At 47.2% G+C, this 19,351-nt stretch overlaps 1 protein-coding gene across 2 annotated transcripts; it reads left to right on the top strand.

Moving 5' to 3' along the window:
• The first annotated feature begins 855 nt into the window (after nucleotides 1-855).
• GATA3 (GATA binding protein 3) lies at nucleotides 856-17,777 on the top strand. 2 transcript variants are annotated; one of them, XM_074901630.1, is made up of 4 exons: nucleotides 856-1,171; nucleotides 4,173-4,315; nucleotides 9,945-10,070; nucleotides 16,313-17,777. In XM_074901630.1, exons 1-4 carry the CDS (start codon nucleotides 973-975, stop codon nucleotides 16,595-16,597), a joined length of 753 nt encoding a protein of 250 aa, XP_074757731.1. In that variant the 5' UTR covers nucleotides 856-972; the 3' UTR covers nucleotides 16,598-17,777. The 2 variants fall into 2 exon arrangements, with proteins under 2 accessions (XP_074757731.1, XP_074757730.1); XM_074901629.1 differs by having other exon boundaries at nucleotides 4,170-4,315.
• The last annotated feature ends 1,574 nt before the right edge of the window (nucleotides 17,778-19,351 follow it).

Here is a 19,351-nt window from a genome sequence, read left to right as displayed (position 1 = left end):
GACAGTTGGTACTCTCCGCGTGTGCCATAACGCCACGAAAAAGCCATCCAACATTTCTGTTCAGCCTCATGGAAGAAAAAAAGACAAACCGGGTGGTTTGCAAAGTTTATCATCAGCTCTGTTGGAAAGGTTATTATCACGTCGGTGGGCATCTTCTGGTCTTCTTCGTTTGGCCAGAATATTCCCAGGGTTTATAGCTCACGGCTGCGTTCAGGAAATTATTTTCCAGCTAAGGAAAAAAAAAAAAAATCTTCAGTCGGGGCTCGGCAATTTCACGCGGGATCTTCTCTTCAAAGTCCGCGTGGGATTGTCTGGAAGAGGGGAAACAGTGGAGCAGGGCTCGTCAAATGCCGTGTCCCGGGGCTGGCATCCCTGCTCGGGGGCGTCCCGACCCGGAGACCCGGTCCTGAGCGGAATCGGGGCTGCCACCTGGGGCTATTGTAGCTTTTCAATTTGAATTTTTAAAGGGCAGTTTGCAGCATCAGGTGTAATTTTACTTGCTTCCCCCCGCGTGCGGAGCCCTTTGGGAAAGAGGAAGGGGGGGGGGGGGGTACAGTCCGGCACCCCCCCGGCGGATTTGCCAGGGTGGCAAAGGGGGTGTAACGGGCTTTTCACTGTGTTTTTTTCCGAGCAGGGAGCCAGGTGTGCCGCCCCCCGCTGCTGCACGGCTCGCTGCCCTGGCTGGACGGGAGCAAGGCGCTGAGCAGCCACCACAGCGCTTCCCCCTGGAACCTCAGCCCTTTCTCCAAGACTTCCATCCACCACAGCTCACCGGGACCCCTTTCCGTCTACCCACCCGCCTCCTCTTCCACTTTATCCGCCGGCCACTCCAGCCCGCACCTTTTCACCTTCCCGCCGACCCCTCCTAAAGATGTGTCCCCGGATCCGTCCATCTCCACCCCCGGCTCCACCGGCTCCACCCGGCAGGACGAGAAGGAATGCATCAAATACCAGGTGTCCCTGGCCGATACCATGAAGCTGGAGTCCTCTCACTCTCGGAGCAGCATGGCCTCTTTAGGAGGAGCCACCTCCTCCGCTCATCACCCCATCACTACCTACCCACCGTATGTCCCAGAATATGGCTCTGGACTTTTTCCCCCCAGTAGCCTCTTAGGAGGATCGCCCACCGGCTTCGGGTGTAAATCGCGACCGAAAGCACGGTCAAGCACAGGTAGGGCTTCTGGCTTCTTCAGCCCCGTTGCTCGGGAGAGGAAGCTACGGGGGGAAACGGGGGGGCAGAGGGGTAGGGCTGCGCCCCCCTCTCCTCTCCGCAGGCAGAGGGATGCTCACAAGCATCCGTGCGATGAAAGCGGCGGGGGCTGAACCCCCCCCGGACACACACACGACTTTTACCTTCCCCACAGGTTGCACTGATGAGTTTATAACCAAACTCCCCCTTGCTTCACCCAGGCTGGGGGTACAACCCCAGGCACGCCGGCCCAGGGACCCCCAAACCTTCACACACCCCCCCCTCCGACCGCGCTGCCCCGGGGGCGATCCGGCCCCTCCGCCACCCCCAGCACCCCCGGTACGCTCAGCTGCGGCGCCTGAGGAGGAAGCGAAACCGAGGGAACCGCAGCATTAGTGTTATCTCGTCTGTATTTTAATAATGGTACTAAATCCCGGCCAATTTCCCCCGCCTGCCCTCCGCCTCGCTCTTCCCAGGGCCTCTTCCCTCCCATGCGGCGCCCGGAGATGCGGGAGGGGGGGGATGGATGTCCCTGGGGTGGGGGCTCTCTCATGCAACCCCCAGTCCCATCCCGCTCCGTGCCCGGGGCTTTGAGCACCCCTAACGCCAGACCCCTCAAAACATCCCCCTGTGATGCTCGGGGGGGGTCCCAGCGCTGTGCGCACCCCGCGGACGGGGGAGGGGGACGGGGGTCGGTTTGCGCGGCTCCGGCTCCCGACGGCGGAACACTCCGTGCCTGGCCGTGTGTGTGCACCGAGGGGTAGTGTGTGAGCCGAGGGGGTGTGTTTGTGTGTGTGTGTGTGTGCAGAGGAAAGGGCGATTAGTCAAAACTCTTTTTTTTTCTTTTTTTAACTTTTTTTCTCTTTTTTTTTTTTTTTTTTTTTTTTTTTTTCCGAGGAGGCTGCTGCAGGGTTGCCTGGCATGAATGAGATCAGTTTTCAGGGTTTTTCCAGGGTGACATTTACTCTGTCTGTCTGAGCAGGGACTGTCTCTATTTAGCTGATATGTTTGAGCTAATCCAATTATTTTCAGACTGCTGCACGCGACAGTTGCATTGTTTATCCAGCGCCAGGAACTTTAATAGAGTCCGGATGCGGTTAGAGTGACAAAAAAACCCAGACCTGTATGTTTTGTACATGAAAGCAGGAGAGAGAGAGAGATGGAGTGAAACAAAAGAGAGGGACAGAGACTCAAACAGCCCCGGAGCTGCTGCCCCGTTTAACCAGAGGGGAACAAAACGATCTGGGTATTAACGGGAGCGGCTCCCCGCCCGGTCCCGGTACGGACCGGGTGCTGTGTCGGGCTAGGGGCCGGTTTATTCTCGCCCCTGGTACAAGCCGGGCGGTGCTGTGCTCCCCCGGCCGCCCGCCGAGCCGCAGGGCACCGGCTGCGCGGTATTTTCAAACCGTCTTGCCTTCCCCCCCCACCTCCTCTTCACCACCCCCCCCCCCGCCCGATCTCTTGTTTTCCTTTTGCCACTTTCTGTTACTTTACCTTCTAGAGACACATCTGCGGTTCGTGATAAACCAACCCCAGCAGCAACACCTTTTTTTTTTTTTTTTTTTTCTTCTTTTTTTAAAAGTTGATTTTTAGCAAGCTGGGAAGCTCGCAGACAAAGAGGGTTAGTGCTGGAGGAAAAGGAGGGAGGGGGTGTTTTTGCAGGATGAAAGAGGGAGAAACGGCTGCAAATGTATCTTTTTTTTTTTTGTTGTTGTTATTGTGGGGTGAGAGGAGAGGGGTTTAGTGCAAAGGCTCTGGAAAAACGGTTGCCGTTTGTGGTTAGGGCGCGGATGCCTCTTGCTCGAACGCAGCGCGGGCTGGGGCAGCGGGGAGCCGGCTTTGTGCTGAGTTAGCTCTGCTCTGGCCGGCTGAGGTCTTCTGCTGCTCTCAGATGGGCCAGCAGTGTCATTAGGTGCAAGAAAAAAAAAACACCTCGACAAACCAAACACAAAAAACCCCACTTAACCCTCTGAAAGTAGCTAAGAGGCATTCCTGCACTCCTCCATTTCCCTCTGCTAAGCTGGGGGCTGGTGGGCTGGGGGAATTCCCCCAACCCCTCCCCAGAAACTGGGGAGAGGTTAGAGAGGTGCCAAAAAGGAGGAGAAGGAGGGAAAGGGCTCCGGCAGACTCGGGGCTTTTTGGGATCCTAAACATCAGGGATGGGCCATCAGGCTGCAGATTTGACGGGGGAGCCAGAGGGCCTTCTGCAAGTTGGGTGGTGGAAACTAAATTGCAAATTAATCGATAGCAGATATTGGGAGAGTGTTTGTGCATCGGCTGGGGCCGGGGATGTGTTTTGGTGGTTGATCTGGGATTATTTTGGAGGTCCTTGATGTGTTTTGGCCTAGAGGCCAAAGGAAGAACCTCCCCAGGCTCATGCATCCCCCCTCGGAGCTGGGGCAGTGCTCAGGGAGTGACCCCGGGCTCCTCATGCCCATCAGAAAGGGGTATATGGTCTTAAATTTGGTATCCACCCATCTAGGGGTGATGGGGAGGGTTGGAAGCTCCTTGCTGGGCCTACCAAAGTTTGTCTGGTCCATGTGGCAACATGGGGTCTGAAGGGCTATAGGAGCCCTTAATCCAACCGTGAGGGGGAATTGTCAGTTGTCCCCATCTCCCCCCCGAAGGGGGGACCTGTGAGAGGAGTGAGAGCTTCTTCAGGGACTCCCTCAAGCCACCCTGGGGTTTGGATTGTCATTGTCACCATCCCTCTTCCCTGCTGCTGGGACGCAGGCCTGATGCTGCCCGCGGGGTGGTGCTGGGGAGGGGCACAGGATCAGGCCCCACCGGACTCCCCCCAGCCTGTGCCAGGGGTGTCTCTCAGTCACGGCCTTGGACCCTGTCCTGAGCTTGGAGCGGTCTGGCGGTGTCTGGCATGGCTGGGTCTCTCAGGGGGATTGTTTTTAGTTTTGGGGGGGCTTTCCCCGGCCCCTTTTACCTCTGCTTTCCCTAAGTGAACTATGTGCTCTCTTGTTTCCAGAAGGCAGGGAGTGTGTAAATTGTGGGGCTACCTCAACCCCTCTGTGGAGAAGAGACGGCACCGGGCACTATTTGTGTAACGCCTGTGGACTCTATCACAAAATGAATGGGCAGAACCGGCCCCTGATCAAACCCAAGAGAAGGCTGGTGAGTCTCCTTCTTTTTTTATTCTTCCTTTTTCTTCTTCTGCAACTTTTGCTTCTTGTCTGCAGCTTGGGATGGCTGGAAAGCTCAACCAGCTCCGAAATCTGGTCCCACTACATCAGAGGGCTAGAAGCAGGGGATGCTTGGAGATATGCTCCCAGCCACTGTGGGCCTCAGTTGTCTGATCCTCTTGCAAACTGCAAAACAGGTTAAAAAAAAAAATCAAGATCCAGGGCTTCTTGCAAACCAGAACTGAGTTTTCTGCCAGGTCGCAATGGGACAGATGCCTCCGCACAGCACTTTTGGGTGGCGACCCAAGGACAGTAGCTCTTTCCAGGGACTAAGAGCAGAATAATAATTTCCTAGTGACCAAAGAGATTATCAGGAGAACAGGATTTCTCCTGGTCTCTCCACACTGCTGTCCTCTCCTTCCCAAGTGTGTTTCCATCCTCCTCAGCTGGTGGTATCATGCCGGTACCGGGTGCTACTGGGGCATCAGCTGGACCTTGGTCCTGCAAAGTGCTTGGCTGATGGACCTAGTGCCACTTCAGCCTGCTGTGGTCATTTGTACCTGAGCCATGTGGGTCTCAAATTTTGTCATTCCCCTCCGAATCGGTGTGAGCAAGAGCACAAGGTAGGGGATGGCAAATCCCAGTCAGTGTGCAAAGCCGAGAGTGTGCCTGGGGCCGCAGAAGTTGGAGGAAGACAAAATGCGCGGGTAAATATTTGAAATAATAGTTGCAAACCTCACGACTGTACTACATACAGGCAATATGTTACAGCATCCCCAGTGATCTATTTATGAATTTCCCTGGAAGCCACAAAAAGGTCTGGAAGCTGTGGGCATGGCTAATAAATGCAGGCAAACCACAAGGGGAAAGTATATCAAGTGGGGGAAAATAAAACCAAACCCTTCCCTGCTTGGGAAGTTATTGAATGTTTCGCATTGAGGCACGTTTGGTTTCATTAGGATTAAAGACGTGGATGGGCTCCTGAGGGCTGCTCAAAATGCAGAGGAAAAGTGGCTCTTGTTTCTCCGCGGAGTTTCTGAGCTGATGGATGGATCTGGCCGGTTGCGTGAGGCTTGTGGCCGGCATGGCCGGGTCCTGCAGGCAGGACAGGGGTGTTCCCCGGGAAGGTGCTCACGGCCTTGGTCTGGCAATTCTTAGGCATGGATTCAGCTTCCTCACCTGTGAGACGCCCGCAAAATTAGACCGGCTTTCTTCCCACAGGCACCAGGAAGCGTTTGCAGGATACGGCCCCAGGAGGGGTGACGCTGCGAGGGGCAGCGGTGTCGGCTCTGCCTGGCCGTGCGGGTTTTGGGGAAGATGCGTGTTTGCTCCTCTACCCTCAAACTTCCTGTGGGCGAAACCACTCTGTGCCTTCCTATATGGGCTTTTTTCCATATAGGAAAAAGTTGATCTCCTTCATCTTTCATAGCCTTGTTAGAAAAAAGGAAAAGCTTTCTAGGGAGGGAAGTACAGGCTAGGATTTTAATTTTTTTGGGCAGCTCTCTTGTTCTCTTCTCCTCCTCCCCCCAGGCCCTTCTGTCTTAAACACACACTCTTAGTTTTCTTTTTTAGTTTTTTTTTCCTCGTTCTCTCTTTATGTGTAAAGTTAACTTCCTAGGAAAAAGCTGCCGGATATCTGAGCCCTGGAGATAACTCTTAAACAACAGCTCCGTTTCCCCAGTCCAAACACACAGGAGCTTGAGCATATCCAAACAAGTGGAGGGGGAGGCAGAATAGGAAAGCGGCTGGAAAGGGGGGGGAGAGCTTTCAGAAAGTGTCTGATGGAACCATGAAAGAATGTCCCGAGTCACCCTCAGCCCGGCACATTTAAAATGAACTATATAAATAAATACATTGTAAAAGGTCGTTCTTTGGGGAAAAAAAAAAAAAAGAAAAAAAAAGAGAAAGAAGGAAAAAAAGGAAAGAAGGAAAAAAGGAAAGAAGGAAAGAAGGAAGGAAAGAGAGAGAGAGAGAAAGAGAGAGAAAGAAAGAGAGAAAAAGAAAGAAAGAAAGAAAGAAAGAAAGAAAGAAAGAAAGAAAGAAAGAAAGAAAGAAAGAAAGAAAGAAAAGAGGGATCTTGTCTTGCATAATCACTTCAACCTTGGGCATTTTAGTTAAAGTTTAAGTTACAAAAAGTTCCCATTCTTTGAATGCGGCCTTTACTAAATGGGAACTTCTGATTTTTTTGGAAACATGTCTAATGCTGTTTGCATCTATATTTATTTCCCTTGCTAACGTCCCCAAAAAAATAATCAGAAGGCACTGAAGCTGGGCCTGCGTTTGCATTTGGTGTGCATAGATGTAGATATGTATGTGTCTGTGGCTTGACTTGATCTTTCCTGACTTGTGAAAGCGAGCGGGCTGGGGAAGGTGGCGTGGGGATGGAGGCTCGGGGTGGGGATCCAATGCGCGTTCCTCTCCCTCTGCCACAAGTTTCCTGTGTGACCTTGGGCTCATTTTGTAGGCTCTGATCCCAGGCATGCTGGAACTAATGAAAGGACTCTGATGGGTTGGAGAGAGAAGGCAAATAAATCCTTAGATGCTGAGAACCCAGCCCAAGCCTTATTAAATTCCATAGGTGTCTTTGTAAGGGCTTATTTTAGGGGAGACAGATGGAGCTTTGCTGGTCGAGGGGGCTCAAACAGGTCTGGTTTGGGAGGCAGGTGGAAGATCTGGAGATGTTGGCAGGGGCACCAGGAATGGGCAGGTGGTACCGTGGCACTGTTCTGCTTAAAATGTCTACAGCCCTCTTGGAGACTGTTCCTGTCCCCGTTGAAGCCAGTGGCAGCCCCATCACTTCTGCTGCCGAGATAAAACCTTCCGTTGGATTTTCTTCCTTTCCCTGCCCATGTGGATGCAGAGATCTCCCTTTCCGTGTCCAGCCATGCTGGTTTTGGGAGGATTATAGCCAATTTTTCAGAAGACCCATTCATGTACAGTCTTATTTTAGGGTGCTGATGCTTGCAGCTTTGTGGGTACCTCATATAAATCCGGACAGTGAAAACGCCCCTTAATTAAGCATCTTTATCAGTGCTTGGTTCCTCCAGCACCATCCTCAGTTGCACGCTCTCGCCACTGACAGTGCTTAAGAAGTTGTCCCCTTGCTCACATGCAACCAGGCCATGGGGTCTGGTCCTACAGATGATATGGGGAACCCTATTAGTCATCCCATCACTTACATGGCCGGGCTCGGGTCGGTGATTAGCGTCAGTGGATGCCATTCCTGGGAGCTTTTACAATAGCCTTATTATTCATTGTTTCCTGCCCACTGCCGGTGTCTCTGGTGTAAGTTGGTACAGCTTAAAAGGTACAGTCTGGGACTGAAAGAGCAGGGAGTTTAAAATACTCAGCTAACGGACACTGAATTTTCGTAGGGGAAACACGGCAGATGGAGAGGTTTTAGAGAAGACAGTGGATGCTCTGATTTATTCGTTTATTTAATGTCAGAGTTTGTTTGAAGGTAGCAAGGTGGTGACCAGGCGTGGCTTTTAAACACACTTGCTGTCAGAGAAATTACGGCGAGCGCCGTGTAGAAACCCCAAATATCTTCAAAGGGGATGTTTCCCCTGTGTGGGCTGAGTCAAATATCACTGGTTTTTAGAAATTTCCTTAGGCATGATTTTTGGGTCTGATAAGGGCAAAGCTGCCACTGAGAGCCTCATTCCAGCCTCTGAGCCACCCGTGATGGCTGGCAGGAGCCGGGGGGGTCTCAGAGACCTGCAGACTCATCCCCTGGGTCTTGGCGAGAGCCTGGCTCCGCAAGCTGTTGTGTCTGCGCTGTTTGAAGAACGCATATTAACACAGTGATTTTGGTGGGAACCAAATTCGGGGGCCGTGGCATGGTCCAGAGGAGGACACGACCAAGGCGTGTGTGCAAACATCTGCTGGGGGCTCTGCCGCTTGTGGTGGGATGCTTCAGCTTCTCCTGCTGGCGTTGGGATTTTTGCAACCAAAGACCCCCGTGCTGTTCCTAGCTCCTGCTTGTCATCAGAACAGAGAAGTTCAGCTAGAGGCCTCATCGGGCTTAAGATCAGCTCGTTTCAGCATGGTTTATGGTCAGGCAAAATGAAACTGTCCTCCTGGGCAGCTGCTCAGAGCCCCTTACTGTCAGATCAGGCTCTCTGTGATGCTTCCTAATGCTCATGGGCATCACATATTTATTTTATAGACAGTCCTTTTTGTCTAATTAAAAGAAAAAAAAAATCCTACTCTATCTAAAGCAAAACCAACCCGTTCTCTCTCCACCTACGCCACATTCAATTATGATTAAAATTGCAACATGACCTAACAAGAGTTGGTATTAATGCTAGCACTGTGCCAGTGTCCATGTTTGCATTTTGGGTTTGTTGTACGGTATCCAAAGATGCGGTTGGTTTTTTTTTTTTTTTTTGAAATGTTGGATGTGCTACAGTGTGCGGCTGTGTGGGGTGAGGGGTAAATTTGAAACAGTAAGAGCACAAAAGAGAGCATTAAAGGCTCAGTTCTGCAAGGTGCCAAGCATTGCTATGATCTGGCAAATCGCTTAAGCACATGTTTTAACTTTAAGCACATGAGCAGTCCCATTGAAAGCAATGCATCGGGATGAAATCAGAGCTCTGGGACTGTGTCATATTGATGAAGAAGAGATAGGACGGGGATCTAAAGGTCTTTTTTTAGGAGCTGTAGGCACTCGCACACACGCAAACATGCATACACGTTCACACAGAAGTCTGCAAACTCCTTTTCCTCCTTCAGCAGCGGAAGAACAATTTGTTTGTTAAAGTTACAGTTTTTGAGTGATAAGCGTGAATTCATGCAGGTGAAAGAAGAGCAACTTTGTTAAATTTGGTTTTGCCAAATCATTATCACAGCTAACAAAAAAGCTACTGTATACACCTTGACACGTAGACTTTTTTTTTCTTGTTCCGCCTTTATGAAATGGTAAATTCTTCTTTCAGGCTCATTACCAGTCCTTAAATAAACATGAAGGTTCAGGCTGCAAAAGGGTGTAATTAAAAAGTTGGGATTCTCGCTCTTTGCCACAGTGTTATTTCCGATCTGGAGCCCGTATCCTTTGAAGCTGAGCTGAATTTACGGGACCGGGCTGTGCTTGCGGTCGGACCCGGCGAGCAGCTGCCCACCAAGCTCAGCGCGGGTCTCGCCCGGCGCTCGCTGGAGCCGGCGTGACTCATGCTGTTGACTCCAGCAATTGTCGGTTCAGGCCCTGACTGCAGAATTAGACCCCTGGGGGGTCTGAGAGAATTAAGATGGAAAGACATGTTGGCATTTAAATAATATTTTCCCCTCTGGAATGGGCTGTGCCAGCGCTGCTAATTTTTGATGAGTTCTATCAGAGGTTTAGGACTCACTTTTAGGATGCCCTTTGGCACCTGATTCAGTTCATATATAATTTGGGATTAAAGTACCTTGGGGATTTTTTTCAGAACGATTATTTGTTCTCACAAGCCAGTTTCTGGAGGCCTCTGCCGATGTGCGTCAGTCTTGCAGGGCTGATGTTTTCCTTCTCAGAAATATTGCTGATTGCATATTTTTTATTTTCTTTGTTATTTTTTTTTTTTTAACATGGGTGCTTTTCTCTCCCTCTCCTTCTCTTCCCCTGTCTCTCCCCCTCCTTCCCACAGTCTGCAGCCAGAAGGGCGGGCACGTCCTGCGCAAACTGTCAGACCACCACTACCACCCTGTGGAGGAGAAATGCCAACGGCGATCCTGTCTGTAACGCCTGTGGGCTCTACTACAAGCTGCACAATGTAAGTGTGACTGTAACACTTGATAACGGGGCCTCAGTTTTGGTGTTTTCTGGTCCAAACTCTTCCTTGACTTAAGGATTTCCAGTCTCGGGTGGTGCTGAGACCTCATTTATCCCTTTGGGGACCTTGGGGGTTGGAGCGATGAGTCCGCATCGCCTCAAATGTAGCTGATCTCACTTCGGGAGGTATAAAACAGGCTGTCCATGGGTAATGTTAGAGCTTTCCCATGCCTCAGCCAAGAAAGGAGGGGTAGATCAACACAGAGAGACATTATCCACTGCTGATTGGGCTCAGTGTGTTGGAAAAGACAACACGCCGTCCTGCAAGCCGATACCCCTTCTATGTGTAACTTGGTTCCTCCAGCAAATACAAACTCCGGAAAAAAAGCAAAATGTGCCAGAAACTATTTAGTTCTTTCTTGGGTTTGTGGCTGCCTTTGTCCCATCCCTCCACCCATCCCCAAAGATGATCTATTTAGGTCTTGTGTTTGCCCCGATTGACGCAAACGATTCCTAAATCAAAAAGGACTTGATTTAGTTAGCGCGTTGCAGAGTCTGCTCAACCTGTGATGTGAATTTTAAAGTGTCTGTCGTGGAAGGGTAGGAAAAATGAAACGAAATGGCTGGCAGATTTAATCTAATATCTCCATGCAAAGCCAGCTTGCAGGAACCAGGGATATGTGCCCCAGGGAAAGAGCTAAAGGGATCTGAAAAGTCTTCTACCGAATAATACTGCTAATAAAAGAGTCTTAAGGCTACTCCTGTTACTCTCATTCCACATGTGGCATTAGAATAATTATTATGTCAGAAGAAGGAAAAGACTTTCAATTTCTCTGCTTTGATATCACTTTTTTTTTTTTTTCCCTAGTGGTCGTTTGCTTTATGTTTGACTTAGAAATCTTGGGCTGTGTTTTGCCCTCATGTCCACCCACGCAAACACATCAAAGACAGATCGGGTTTCATGGAGCACCCAACCCTTGTGGTGTCTCAGTCCCTTCCATTTGTTATTTCAAGCTCTTTGGTTTCTTGGGATGAGTAAACAAGTTTGGATTAAGTAGAAAAAAAAACCCCAACTAGGCTAGTTTTTCACCTGTTCTGTGAGAGGCATCTCTGTTGGAAAAAAAGGAAAATATGTTTACCCTTTAGTGGTCAGGCGTCTCAGCATGTTTTGAGTCTTATGTAGCAAGCAAAGCTTGTCATCAACCTCTCAGTGTGATCACTGCAAACAAAGGGGTTGGACCCAGAGTAAAAGCTCTCAGAATATCACAAGAAAAATATTCTGTCTGCTATTTTCATGGCAAGAAGGGAACGAGGTCAGCCAGTTTGACTGGAGGAATCTATGCTTGTGGTATATTTTCATTTTGGCCTTGTAGCCATCAGTGGTAGGACTTAAATAACAGAGCTTTGGAGACCTATAGGGAGACCTATACTTGAACTACTCCCCCTGTACCCCAGCAAAACCCTTTGAAGAAAATAGGCTCTTCTCAGGTGCCATTGCTTGGACGTGATGGAGATGCTTGTGTTTGGATGAGATGACTTGTATCCTTGAAGGTGGTGTAGTTTCTTCCCATGATTACAAAAGGTGGCAGGATGATGAGTTCAGATGTGTCTACCTGCATTGTAGACATCTGCCTGGAGGAATCCCCCCTAAGGTGTCTAGAATGGTGCCGGGGCGCTGAGGTTCTCAAGAAATGCGCCTGCAAAAGCACATCCTTCTCTTTTTCATGCTAACTTTGTGAACCTAGTCGTCCTGAATTGACCCCTAGATCCACCGTTTAGGGAAACTCTGATCCAGCTGTGAGATTTGTGACACGGGGCAGGCCTTGAGCACATTGGAACCATTTTCAAATTCATTAAAAACACTGACAGCTGCTTAAAAAGCTCAGCACAGCTACTTACCAAAGTCAAGTAGTATCTTGCCTTATGAGCAACTCCATTAATGGGACCTGCTTAAAGGAAACCCCTAGAGGACTGAGATACCTTTTGCAGCAATGTAACTAGGCAAGGATACCAAAATCTGGCTACGAGTGGGTAGATCCTTTTGGTTTTACTTTTTTTAAGATGATGCTTAGTTATTACTGCGTTGAGAAACAGGCAACATCACAGCCGATCATCCTTTGACATACCACCATCAGCTTTAAAGGTCCACCATGGCAGAGCATCGCAGCATTATTCTACAGCCCAAATGGCTTTAGAGACTGTGACTGTGAGGATCACCTTATGCTTCAGAAGCTAAATAGGAGTGAGTTTTTTGTGACCAGTAGTAAGTCAGGGGTGGCTTCTTCTCTTTTTGGCTGCTAGGAGGCAGGACCTAGGGAGCTGTGCCCACTGCTTGGTGAAGGGCACCAGAATCATCCTTTCATCATCTCAAGACAGGGAGGAAGTTTGGTGGTTGCATGTGGACAAGGTTCCTCGGCTGGTGTAAATTGTTGTGGTCTGTTAAAGTGCGAGACTTATTTGTGTAGACTGTGGTCCTGCTCCCTTTATGTATCTTACCTGCATCAGCTCTCCATTAGGAGAGGTGTCCGAAATAGAGAGGCTCATCGTAGCGTGTTCCTCCCAAACAGCTGAGTGTTTCTGCACAGACTTTGTGCCAATGCCAGTGCAAGGTCTTTGGCCACTTGGAAGATGCCTTTACCTTGTTTCAGGCTAGGCTGTAGCAAATTCCTGGCTGTTTTTTTTTTTTTTTTTTTTTTTTTTTTTTTAACTCCCTCCACCCATTTTGTCTTTTCTTTGGGTTTAACAATTTTTTTCTTGGACCTTCAGATCATTAGGCTGTTTTAATGGATTGATCTGAAGACGAAACTTACCCAGTTTTAAAGTCCACACCAGGAATGATTACAGGGAAAAGGCTATTTTTATTTTTTTTTTTTCCCATGGGACTATTTTTTTAATGGGGCTGTATCAGTTTGTTTTACTGTTGGTTCCCACAGCTTAAGCAAACCCATTTGTCAGTAGGATATAAGCAATAATCATAACAGTCTTGGGGTGCATTTAGTGAAGCTACTGGCATTTCCCCCACTGTCTCCAACCAGAGCCGGCTCCATTAACACCAGTATTAACAAAGACTAATTTTGCACATTGATACGGTGCCTTTCATCCTGTGGCATCCCAGAGTGCTTTCTAAGATACAGCCAGCCTGGAAGATTAACCCAACATTGTAATGACTATGTCTGAAGGATAAATCCGCTTCAGTGACAGGACCTTATTGAGGTCAATGGCAAAATCCCATTGTCTTCAGTCCGAACAAGATCAGACCTATAATGTTTAAGACTATCCCCTGAATTTGATCTGATGAATATGAGGTTCTCATCCTTGCTATTTTAGTCCTTCTTAGAAATGGGATGAGCCTTCACTCACTTCAGGGTTGGGTGGGAGTATACTTTGCTGGAGGTGCACAGCAGACTGGCCTGTGCCTGTAAAAATGAGCAAGTCAACATTGTTTTTGGTAAAAGTCCTCAGAAAAGGCCTTTCACAATATTCTAAAGCAGGGCTATGCATCCCAAGACCAGAACAGTCAGTATATGGGATAAAACAAAAAGCATAGTTCCTGCCCATAATTAATTGGCTCCATCTGCAATTAATGAATATCATATACATGCATTGGGCTGATTTAATTTTAATTTAGTATGTGTTTGTCATTTTTATCACGATGAATTATCATTGAGAATGTCTTCCCTATGGGTCTCGTGTTTCTTTACCCCAAACCCAGAGATGGGACGACGGCTTTGATGTTTTGGGGACCACTTTAACTCTGCTGTGATTGGCCTTTGAAGTCACTAGGAAAATTTTCCAGTTTGCTGCTGTGACTGTGCTGGTCTCACTCCTCCTGATATTTATCTAAGTCCAATCCAGATTGACATTTGGGTCAGGTACCTGTTAGGAGGGTGAGACCATGTACACTGCAACGATGTGTCCAGCTAACAGCTTGGATGGCGTCTCTGACCCCAGCTGTGGGGCTGGCCATGGCTTTGTCACCATCCTGAGCAACACTGGTATTCCCATCCTTAAGTTTCACATCAAATCATAGCCTGGGCCAATCTGCTCTTAGCGATGGAGTGAAACATGAGAGATGTTGCTTTGAGAAAGTGGTCATTGTCCTGCAGGACAGGACACTGTGCTACACCGGGTCAGGATCCCGTGCTTGCTCTAAGAGCCAGCACAGTCCCAGTCCCAGCACCAGACTGTTCTTCATCACCAGCAGCTCCTGAGCTTGCACCTTTGCTGCTCCACCCGGAAATGAATTCTGGCTGCCCCTTGAGCCTTGGTGTCATGATGCAAATCCTCATTAGGAGCTGGGGAGGCTGGGGCTCGTGTGTGCCTCCCTGGATCTCAGCTGGACTCACGAGGGATTGGGTCTTCCACGTCTTCTCTAACGTTGCTGCCTGGTGGGGCTCACTTGGGGCTGTCTCCTGGCTTTGAACTTGGGCAGCACATCCCTCTTGGCTGACTTAAAACAGGCCAGGCAAAGATTTCCCATCCCAGACGTTCAGCTGGAGCAAAGGGCCTTCCTTGTGTGTGTATCCCTGTGCCTTCAGCGAGGACAGGAAGCCAGGGAGGTGGGTGACGTATTTAAAGCCCATGACATTTGAGGTTTTTGCTTCTTGCTGCCCCAGGGCTGCTGTTGGGCTGCTCATGGGCAGATTCCTCCTTCCAACTTTTAGCAAGCAGGGCTTCTCCCACTGGTTCCCTTTATCCAGAGGTAGTGGAATCAGCCTTTTATTCACCCATTTTTAGGACGAGGTGAACATTCCCGTCAGTGCTGGTATGGAGAGCCTGGAGTCACTAATTCAGACCAGGATGATGAACTTTGGGATGCCTAAACTGGAGCAGATGGGCTGGTCCTTCCTCTCCCCATGCCTCCATCCCCACAAGTATCAGAGAACTATTGTATCCCTGCCTTCCCAGGGAGAGAAATCCATGAATGATACCCATGCTGTGGGGAAAGGCATCAAGGAGTGGCTGATAAGCAAGAAGCAAAACTGCTGTGATACGAAAGAAGGGAGTGCTTTGTCCCTTCAGCTGGTTTAAGATCTTATGGATAAAAATCTGTTCAGGACCGTTGCAGGAACCTCTTTTCATTGTCGTTCACCAGGGTTGAGACAGTGGTTGTCGGTGGATAGGAGATCCACTTTTTCCCCCCTTTTCTCCCTCTTGCAGAATACCCATCAGCACTGTCGTGTGCTCACATTTATTATGAAAAGTGGTGTTCAGCCCCCAGGGAGTTTGTTGGGCTCTCCTGCCTTCTGCTATGGGTGAAATTCTGCAGAGGAGCCAGTCTAAGACCTGTGTAACATCCCATGTAGCCTCCCAAATCCAGATGTTTAAGGATGTTTATGGATTATGGATGCATAAATCCCTTCCCAAGTGTGGTCTTTGGGGCTTCCACGGCCCCTGTGCTAATGCAGGTCATGATGCCAGCTTTCCATGCAGCAGCAGGATTTTCTTACAGGAGGTCCAACCTTTTGCTACTGTTTCCTACCCTTGATGCGTGTATGGACGGTCATTGTTTCTGTGTAAATTCATGCAGGAGAATTTAATGCTTAGGTTCCCTATAGATGTGTCTTCAGATGAGTAGAAAATTCTCTGCTAGGCAGCACAGATACCTGTTTCAGGCCCCCCCCCCAAAAAAAAACAACCTGGAAGGCTTTAGAAATAAAATCAGATTGGCTAAATTAAACCTGAAAGGATGGTCAGAACAAAATATTTCCAAATAAGAAAAAAAAAGATAAATACCTGTTTTTTTTGTGAAGGGTTTGCTGAGCTTCCTGATGCCACTATGAGAGTTTGAGACCCCTCGTAGCACTGAAATCCCAGCAGCTCTTGCTGCTAATGGTTTTAGATCAGTCAGGAAGCCTCAGGGTGAGACAGTGTCTGCGGGGAATATTTCAAGGTGATAATGATTGGTTTCATTCCTAAACATGGTGCAATTACCTAATGTGCAGATAGCTGAAATTTTTCAGCTGCTGCAAGTTATTTGGATATGTTTTGCTCCTGTGAGGCTCTGCCAGCAGTTTTCTGTCATTTTGTCTTCAGAAATTTCAGCCAAACTTGGGATTTTCTGGTGGGATCTGAATTTTGGGATGGGGAGGGAGAGTTGTGTAGCTGTGGCATGTGAGGTGTGCAAGGGGAGGAGGGTGGCTGCTGGCTGTTCAGCTGGTCCTGGGCATGGGGTACATGAATCCCATGGTGATATGGGGAGAAGGGATGGAAGCACAAAAAAAATAATTGATTTTTGTTTAGATTAACAGACCCCTGACTATGAAGAAAGAAGGAATTCAGACCAGAAACCGAAAAATGTCTAGCAAATCCAAAAAGTGCAAAAAGGTCCATGACAACCTTGAAGACTTTCCCAAGAGCAGCTCCTTTAACCCCGCCGCCCTGTCCAGACACATGTCCTCCATCAGCCACATTTCACCTTTCAGTCACTCCAGCCACATGCTGACTACACCAACACCGATGCATCCTCCATCCAGCCTCTCCTTCGGACCTCATCATCCTTCCAGTATGGTCACTGCCATGGGTTAGCGAGAGACTCCCCTGCTGAATGCTTACAGTCTCAAAATGAGATTTACTTTATATACTTGCATTTTTGCAGGCGTGTGGTTATGGGTCTGACGTCCCGAATCAAATGGGAGGGGGAAAAAAAGGATTAAAAAAATAAAATAAAATAAAAAATGTTATTTGAAGGCGTAAGAGAGAAAAAAATAATAAAAAAACCCAGAAAAAAACTACAAAAAGCACAAAAAAGGAAAAAAAAAGAAAAAAAAGAGAAAAAAATTTAAAAAAAGTTTTAAAAAAGTGATGTTTGCCACTTTTTAAAGGAACTCACTATGGCGTCTATGTATTCTTACCCACTGAATCTGGATACCATTTGTGAATAAGCCATTCAGAACTTGCATTCCCTATTGGACAGGATCTCTAGTGCTGTGAAAAAAAATAATAAAATAAAATAAAAAACGCTGAACATTGCATATAACTTATATTGTAAGAAATACTGTACATTTGAGGAAGACTTTATTGCATCTGGGGAGCTGTAAAGAAAAAGGCATGAAGGACTCCGAGAGATTTTTTTTTTTTTTTTTTAAAAAGGAAAAGAAAAAAAAAGAGGACGGGAGGACAATTTAAAAACCAGAAAAACAAACAATGCAGACCAAGAGGAAACGCGGTCTTACGAACAAATGGACCAACTGCCAGTCATGTCTTCTCCTTTTATTTTTTTTTTTGTTGTTTTGTTTTTTTTTTTTTTTCAGTTTCTTTTGCGTTTCCGGGGAGGGGGAGGGGGCTGGCTAGAACGGTTTTGATGATGCATTAACTAACTAACTAACTAACTAAATAACTAAATAAATAAAACCTGTAGGGAGATCATTCATTTCGGGCCACGGGCCTTTTACATAGGAAGTACCAATGGTGTCAGGCAATCAGTGTTAACATGCGGACATTGCCAACAAGGGGTTTTCAGATAGCCATTCTCCAGGTCTATACGCATTGTGAACAAGTTCCTGTAATTGTTGTTTGTATGTATAATTCAACGCACCAAAATAAGAAAGATGTAGATTTATTTCATCCTATTATACAGACTGAATGGTTGTACAAATTTATTTACTGCTAGTGATAAGACCTGCTTTTTTTGTTTTGTTTTCATATTTTTTCCTCCTTTTTTTTTTTTTTTTTTTTTTTGAGAATAAACTAGATTAAATTCTGTTGACTTAAAAGTGTTTTGTGCTTGGGGGTGGGAAAGGGAATATGTTTCTTTATTAATTTTTTTTTTTTCAAAATTTGTTTTGATAATATTTATTATGTAGTTACCACGGGTACGGGAATGTGTGTCTCTGCGCTCATGCTGACAGAGTCTTTGCGGTGGCTTGATGAAAATACCCCACGGAACAAAGGAAAAAACAAAAAAACCTCAAAAATAAATGGACTGCATGTTAGTTTAACCCCGCTGTCCGGTGTGTGCTCCCTGTCCCTCAAATGCCCCCACCTGATGTTGGGCTCCCATGTGGGATGGGTCCCTTCTGGTCTCAGTCAACCATGGCCATCACAGTGGCAAACCTCTTGTTGAGGACAATTTGGGGCTGGATAAGTGCAAAGGTACAGCAGGATCTTTAGATCCCGACTGCTTTTTGGGCAGTACTAGGAAAGATCCTGAGACTTTGTACAGGAGGTAGAAAAGCGTATTCTGCCCCGTTGGGTACTCAGTGGTATAATTCGATGGGTCACAGTTGAGATCTTGATGTGAAATCAAGATGGACCAGGCCCTGTCCCTGTGCTTGGAGGAATGGGTAGAACCTATTACAAAAGGCTGGATTTGATGGTAGACAGAGGACAATTCCCCAGAATTCAAAGGCCATCAGCCAGCCCCTTCCTGCAAGAGTTTTCTTTGAAATAATGTCATTTGTATTAATACTATTATTGTTAATAGCAAAGTTTGGTTCTTATAATTTGAATTCTGATGTTTAATCCTTAGGAATCACTCCTTTTAATCTTCAGTATTTACTCTTCCAGCTTCTTTATATCATCGTATGGGTTGGGCATTTACTTTCCAAAGGAAGGGTTAAACTTCTTATCACTCCACTCCATTTGCTGGAGATTTAAGCATGTTGTGATAAGACAGAGGTTGCCAAGGCTTTGAGAAAATGCTTAAAAACGCCTGAACATAAAAATAACCCCCAAACACAAAAACCTCAACCGACGTGACCTGTAAAGGATTTTTTTTTTTTTTTTAATGTGGAATAAAATAACTGAGTTCTCTCACCCAAAAGTATGTGTACTCCTGCCTTTCAGTGCCAGGTGGATGGAAAAGTGTCACTATATCTGTCAGATGGTATTTTGAACCCACTTACTCTTGGGTGATATCTGGAGAGGGTAACGGTGGCATGGTCTAATCTTCTGCAGGATGGCTCACATGAGTGAGGATGTAAAAGACCACTTTGAAACTTTCAGGATGATTATACAGAGGTCAGATAGTCATTTGATTTGGAAACGGGGGAGGAGGAGAAGAAGATTGACCTTTGTTTGGGCTTTTTCTCTCCTGTTTCAAAATGAACCTAGTTAAACTATGTCTACCAAAAAGGAAGATTTAGCAGATGTAAAGCGGAGCAGGCAGTAATTGTTTTGTAGTGTTGTATATTCTTTCCTTTTTTCTCTGTTGACAAAAAAATGTGTAAAAAAAGTCAGAACAAATGGCACACATTTAAAATCTTCTGTTAATCACCTTTCTGCTTTCTCAATGAATATTTTAAGCATAAAGACTAAATGTCGAAATAAAACAGAGTGAAG

The sequence above is a fragment of the Athene noctua genome, chromosome 3 (assembly GCF_965140245.1).
Source record: "Athene noctua chromosome 3, bAthNoc1.hap1.1, whole genome shotgun sequence".
In the NCBI taxonomy this organism is placed as follows: Eukaryota; Metazoa; Chordata; class Aves; order Strigiformes; family Strigidae; genus Athene; species Athene noctua.
The sequence above is the reverse complement of the archived record's forward strand: the minus strand, read 5'-3'. Positions and strand labels throughout refer to the sequence as shown.